Source organism: Homalodisca vitripennis, chromosome 3 (assembly GCF_021130785.1).
Source record: "Homalodisca vitripennis isolate AUS2020 chromosome 3, UT_GWSS_2.1, whole genome shotgun sequence".
NCBI lineage: Eukaryota > Metazoa > Arthropoda > Insecta > Hemiptera > Cicadellidae > Homalodisca > Homalodisca vitripennis.
This window is the reverse complement of record NC_060209.1, coordinates 205671581-205678101: the sequence shown is the minus strand read 5'-3', so window position 1 is coordinate 205678101 and position 6521 is coordinate 205671581. Positions and strand designations below refer to the sequence as shown.

Sequence of the window (6521 nt, the reverse complement as noted above, 5' to 3'; positions counted from 1 at the left end):
AATTTATCATTATTTTCTATTGAGTTAAGTCTTGAGACAAATGAAGTACTGTGCAGTACATTGATATTTTAATCATTTAAACAACCAATGACAACTAATCAATCTCTATAAGTTAACAATAAAACGCTACAGATTTAGTTCCTGAATAGATAGGTGACTGAAGTATTCTTATTTACCACGAGATAACAAAACAGCTGATTAGATTAGAGATACTTAAGCAGTTGCGCCATACGTGAAACTCGTATACAACAGTAGTTTAGTGTGGTTCTATAGACTATAGAGGTAGACATGTTCTCCGATAAAGTCGTGTTGGTCACCGGAGCTAGTTCTGGAATCGGAGCAGCCACCGCAGTGGAATTCGCCAAGTCCGGAGCCAAGTTATCGCTCACAGGTAGAAATGAACAGAATTTACAAAACGTCGCTTCAGAGTGTGAGAAAGTGAGTAAAATGAAACCTCTCACGGTGATCGCTGATGTCGCAGTGGAAGCCGACGTGAAGAACGTTCTGGACTCGACCGTAAAACACTTCGGCAGACTCGACGTTCTCGTGAATAACGCTGGAATCTCCGGATCCGGCTCGATCGAAAACACTTCCCTGCAGCAGTATGACGAGATCCTGAACACCAACCTGAGATCGGTCTACCACCTGACGATGCTAGCGGTGCCGTACCTCGCCCGATCACGAGGGAACATCGTGAACGTCTCGAGCACGGCGGGCATCCGCTCGTTCCCGGGATTCTTGGCCTACAGTCTGTCCAAGTCCGCGGTGGACCAGTTCACTCGATGCGTGGCTCTGGAGCTGGCCGGGAAGCAGGTCCGGGTCAACTGTGTGGATCCCGGAGTGATAGTGACGGAGCTGCAGCGTCGCCGTGGGATGGACGATGAGAGTTATCAGCAGTTCCTGGAGAAGAGCAAGCAGCACCACGCTCTCGGTAGAGTGGGGCAGCCCGGTGAGGTCGCAGACGCTATCCTGTTCCTGGCCAGTGAGAAGGCCAACTTCATCACCGGAGTCAATCTTCCTGTAGACGGTGGTCGGCACGCCATGTGCCCTATGTAGACTCGCTTACTTTCATACATTGCTGTATTTATATGAACAAGTTAAGTACACCTAAATGTTCATAATACATTGGTACCGTTGTTGTTTTGACCAAAATAAAGGTTCTTCTGCATTCTATTTTAAATAAATACCTATGTATAAGCTCTAAATTTAATTAGCCACAAAACTGAAAATTAATGTTCTGACGCCACCATATCTTAGGACAAGACCAGCCATAATTATTACATTAGTCATAATTAATAAATATTTTTATTTATCGCGGGTATGGTGGACCGAACATTTTAAATAAAATATCATTAGACATACTGAATATTATCTTAAAAGTTGGAATTCAGCTTAAAGCCTGATTAAAACAAAAAGTGTATTCAAACGAAGATTATTTAGCAAATAATATCTGATAGTTTTCAGTTTAATCATTCAATGGAGTTTGTTACACATAGTATGTACAATATATTAAATTTGATTTTGTAATTTATATATATATATATATATATATATATATATATATATATATATATATATATATTTGTTAATAATACATGAACTGTCCCTTATCAAATGTATACTATGCATTCACAGGAGAGCATGCCACCCGCTTTGGTTGTCTTAATTTCCTGACAAACCTAATCTCCAGCTTTAACTGATCACCTCTTTCGGGTTACTCATGAATGTGGCTAACTCCCAACGATGTAAACATTCACTACATGTGGTGAGCTGCTCTGAGTTGTCATATATAGAGATAATCAAGTGGATGAAAAAAAATCAATATCGTGGGTACCAGAATCCTATCCTGTCAATTTTATTTTCTTCATTAAGTCTGTTGGTATTTTTTTCAATGTGGACATAAATTATCTTAAAACTAATATAACCTACCAAACCTATAAGATGGCCTCTTCATTGAAAAATAAAATGGACTAGTACGTAAATTGGACATTACATATATTCATTTTTGGACTCAATTTATCTATTTAAAATTTTGCATGCGGGCACAGACGTTTATGTATTTACTTGTTTCAAACTTCATCCATAAATAGCATCCAATACCTCATCACATCATGATCATAAACACGAGAATGAGGTTGAGTCATAAATAAAGTAATCACCAACTAATGGATATCCTTGCAGTTTCTCAGAATACACTCTGTGCCTTGGATTCATTAAACAAATTATTCACCAGACTGCATCCAATCTGTGCTGTCTTCTCAGATTTGGGATCACCCTTATGCACTTAATATAAAAGAAATTCCTCAGTTTTGCAGTCCTCATTCTTCCAAGAAGCAACCTATTGGAACATCAAGGTGAGTTCAGTAATGGTGTAATATATTTAGCTATTCCATTTTCTGTGTCGTTCACACCTAGTGGTCCTAATTTCTCATTAGGAAAGTGCCAACATGGGGCAGGCTGTGCGTGATATGAGTTCCTGATCTACCTGATGGCAGGTCATTTACCAACTGAATACACACATTCTAAGCAAATTTGAGAGGAATTATAGGTTATAGAAACTCATATAATTATTTAAAAGGAACATATTTAGGATAAGTAATTAAATAACATTAGGTTTTTAAAAGTTTTTAAGTCTATGTTGTCAAATTTCAAATCAATATCATAATCAAAAGTTTAGTTCACTCTTTGAAAACATTTTCTTTAATGTCTTAGAATATCTATCCTAACGTACATACCTCGATTTGATGAAAAACACTTATGGATGACTCAAAAAGATGTGATATTTATCACACACAGAGTGAGTCAAAAGAGGCCGAAGTGGATTATGAGGTAAAATCGGTTTTCAGCTGGATCAATTTTTCCACTTTTGAAAATGTTTTACTTCCAGACCTTTAAGTCCTTCCCAAAATAAATAATTTAAAAAAAATGTTTAATGCTTTCACAAGGAATTGTTGGCATTTCAAGTGGTATTTGGGGGCATCAGATATATATATATATATATATATATATATATATATATATATATATATATATATGAATTTGTTACTGAGTGTTTATGATACACAGCTGAAGGAAGTCACATATATTTTTAGATAAATGTAATTTTTGTATATATTTTATTGGAAAACATTTCATTGTCTTAAATGATATTTGATAAAACTTGGATACTAACTTAAACTGTAAATCGTTAGAAAAGTGTCTTGAACGTCCGAATTCATATACACACTGTAGATATACACACTGTAGAACATTGCCTATAATTCCTCAATATTTTTCTTGATATTTTTTGTAGAAGATTCAAGGAAGTTATGTTGAAGAGCTGTTACTCTGAAATTAAAAAAGAAAAACCCAACCTAAGCCAAAATTGACAAATGTTTTATACAACAAATTATGTTCTCCAGGCAAAGTCATCATCATCATCAGACGTTTCCGTTATCACGGGTCTCCAGGCAAAGTGTTACTCAAAAATGACTAAGTTAAAAATCAAAACTACTTTATATCCAACTGCTACATACTTCTTTTAGGAACATGGATTTTAATTAAATTAACATGAACACTATGTTGAATAACTTTAATCAACAGTGTGATGTATTCGATTGGATGGAAGGCAGAAAAGTCTCTAAATATAAATTATTTTCAATACACCTTCTTTTAATACATCACAAATACACTTCTTCTAGAAACCAAATAAACAATGGATGACATTTCAATGGATGAAAGTTCCTGGAGTCAAGAGCTCTTAGGGGGTAAATATTCCCAGAAGTTGGAAATTCCCATAAACTGAAAAGCTTTTCGAGGCTGTAAGCTGCAGAGACCTAGAACTTCTAGATTATAGAAATCCTAGAAGTTAACAGAGCTTGGATACTTCCAAAAAACTGGAGGTCTTGGAGGACAGGAAATTGCAAAGACGAGAACTTCCAGATTACAGAAGCTCCCATTAGCCAGAAATTCCAGAGGCTGGAAGCCTGAGAACTCTTTCAGGCCGAAGTTGCTATGGTTAGAGGAAAAAAGCTAAAAGAGATTTATTGGAACCAGATTTAGATGAGTAGCTCTCAAGAGACCAGATGAATCCAGACTCAAACAGTCCCCAGAGGCTCCTAGATAGAGCAATATCTGAAGTGGTATATTATATAAGCCTTGTTTTTTTTATATCAAAACAAAATTGAGTAGAAATTATTGTTAGGATTTTTATTAAAACAGTTGTTTCAGATGAAGAGTTTCCTGCTTGTTGCGTACTGCCTGGTCCTCAGTTATGCGGATGACGATGAAATGTTTCCAATGGAGAAGAGAGGCTCCCGCAAGCACTACTGTGGTCCAGAACTCAGAGGCACCCTCATGCTCATTTGTGATGGCATCTATAAACGCAGTGGACCAGGTACAGTGTCTGTAGGATAATGGATACGGGAAGCGGTCACAATTAATTTTGTAATAAAACTTTTTAATTGAAACTGAAGTAAATGAATAAATTATTTATTTCCTTAAAAAACACAAATATTAGTACCAAGACAAAAGTCATACGAGTATTACAAATCTATACTAACGTCAAATAAAATTCTGTTTTGAAAAATCAAATAAAATTTTAATAGGAAAATAGGGTCCCAAAGGCAGAGCCTGATTAGGGATTCCATCACATAAGTTCATCATTTAGATAAAGAGTTCATTTGCAGTTGCAGACACTATAACTATTTATAACTACTACGGTAATCCCATAAATTAATTTATTGTTACACTCTTTATGGTGTACCAAACAGAATTAACAAAACGTAAAATTACCCTTTGTGAATTTAAAAATAAACAGAATACACTTATTTTAAAGAAAATATGTTTTTAACAATCCCACAGACCACCAAACCAAAATGATAAATATTAAAGGTTTTCTTTTATACACTGAAGCACGTTTATTTTAAAGAAACTTAATACACTACCATATTTACATACCACAGTAACATACATTATAAGAGAAAACAAATTACTTATTGAATAATAGTTCAAAGATACCTTATGTCCATACTTAAAAGCCAAGTTTTAAACTTGTAAGGAATTTATTTTATTTTGTAATATTTTTTTATATTTTGTGGCAACCTATTAAAAACTCTTGGCCCTGTGTAGTTAAATGTTTTTGTATGAAAAGTTACATTAGATTTAGGAACTCTAAAATTACAAGCATTTCTAAGGCCTTGTCTAAAAAAATTAACATTTCTTTGGTAAATTTTCACTACTTAAATAAAAAGCTTTTAAAACCTTAAGTTAAATATATAAATACAACGTAACGGCAACATTTTCATACAAACAAAACATACATGAGATAGTTCTCTTAATCTTTTCTTTACAATTAATTAACATACCATTTTTGAATGTTCTCCACAGGTTTTATCGTGGATCTATTCGTTCCACCCCAAGAAATTATAGCGTATTCTAATCTACTATTTACTAAGGCAAAATATAAACAACGTAGAGTTTGTATTGGGCATATGTCCAATAAATCATCAAGAAATTTGAATTGATGAACTTTAGTATCTGAGAACTATAACCGTTCTCTAATTGTATTTAAATCATTTTTTTAACAAAACTAATTGCATTTTGAAATATGTTTATGTGCTGTGTGATTTATGTTTCAGCTGACAGTAGTTCTGTGCACGAGGATTGGATGATGCATTTTATGGGAATGGATGATCTTGGCACTGCCAACAACTTCCCATTCCAATCTCGCACAAGGGCGTTCGCCATGTTTCCCGGATACTTGAGGCGACAAACGCGTGGCGTAGCGGACGAATGCTGCTCCAAAGCTTGCACCATCGCTGAACTCGCCACCTACTGTGGCCCTCGCCCCAAATCTAAGTCTTAAACTGTAATCAACAATAAAAATTTTTAATTTCTGATATGCGAATGACTTTTATAATTGCGACCGATTTCACGAGGTTCTGTGATCAGAAGATAGCCCATTTTTCACATCCTTCTCCAATTTAATCTAGTTAGCGTATATAATTTCAAATATTATAAATTTTTAATATTCAAAATTGCTTTTAACACAAACATCTATTTATAGCAAAACATGAACATGTTCACTATAGACGTTTTAAGCTGAGTTTAAAATGTCATATTTCTAGAATAAAAAATGGAAAGATTTTCTTTCTTAGTAGAAGTTAAATTTTAGAGTATGTAAATAAACCTAAGAGCCAGTACTGCATCATGGTATGTTTAAATTATTACATAAAATAACTGAACTAAGCATCTCATTGTTCAATTTTAGAGTATGTAAATAAACCTAAGAGCCAGTACTGCATCATGGTATGTTTAAATTATTACATAAAATAACTGAACTAAGCATCTCATTGTTCAATTTTAGAGTATGTAAATGAACCTAAGAGCCAGTACTGCATCATGGTATGTTTAAATTATTACATAAAATAACTGAACTAAGCATCTCATTGTTCAATTTTAGAGTATGTAAATAAACCTAAGAGCCAGTACTGCATCATGGTACGTTTAAATTATTACATAAAATAACTGAACTAAGCATC

General features: G+C 34.3%; 2 protein-coding genes across 4 annotated transcripts; both read left to right on the top strand.

The window, feature by feature from the left end:
* The first annotated feature begins 227 nt into the window (after positions 1 to 227).
* LOC124358049 (3-oxoacyl-[acyl-carrier-protein] reductase FabG-like) lies at positions 228 to 1168 on the top strand. Its single transcript, XM_046810330.1, has one exon. It carries the CDS (start codon positions 289 to 291, stop codon positions 1054 to 1056), a length of 768 nt encoding a protein of 255 aa, XP_046666286.1. The 5' UTR covers positions 228 to 288; the 3' UTR covers positions 1057 to 1168.
* Positions 1169 to 1585: 417 nt separating this feature from the next.
* LOC124358050 (LIRP-like) lies at positions 1586 to 5883 on the top strand. 3 transcript variants are annotated; one of them, XM_046810331.1, is made up of 3 exons: positions 1586 to 1765; positions 4210 to 4375; positions 5619 to 5883. In XM_046810331.1, exons 1-3 carry the CDS (start codon positions 1721 to 1723, stop codon positions 5843 to 5845), a joined length of 438 nt encoding a protein of 145 aa, XP_046666287.1. In that variant the 5' UTR covers positions 1586 to 1720; the 3' UTR covers positions 5846 to 5883. The 3 variants fall into 3 exon arrangements, with proteins under 3 accessions (XP_046666287.1, XP_046666288.1, XP_046666290.1); XM_046810332.1 differs by having other exon boundaries at positions 1622 to 2354; XM_046810334.1 differs by having other exon boundaries at positions 1622 to 2354; positions 4201 to 4375.
* The last annotated feature ends 638 nt before the right edge of the window (positions 5884 to 6521 follow it).

Excerpts from the sequence above, each read along its gene's own strand:
- LOC124358050 (XM_046810331.1), top strand. The coding sequence starts at position 1,721 with ATGAATGTGGCTAACTCCCAACGATGTAAACATTCACTACATGTG. Across the intron at positions 1,766-4,209 it reads GTAAACATTCACTACATGTG|ATGAAGAGTTTCCTGCTTGT; the intron begins GTGAGCTGCTCT and ends CAGTTGTTTCAG. Across the intron at positions 4,376-5,618 it reads CTATAAACGCAGTGGACCAG|CTGACAGTAGTTCTGTGCAC; the intron begins GTACAGTGTCTG and ends TTTATGTTTCAG.
- LOC124358049 (XM_046810330.1), top strand. The coding sequence starts at position 289 with ATGTTCTCCGATAAAGTCGTGTTGGTCACCGGAGCTAGTTCTGGAATC.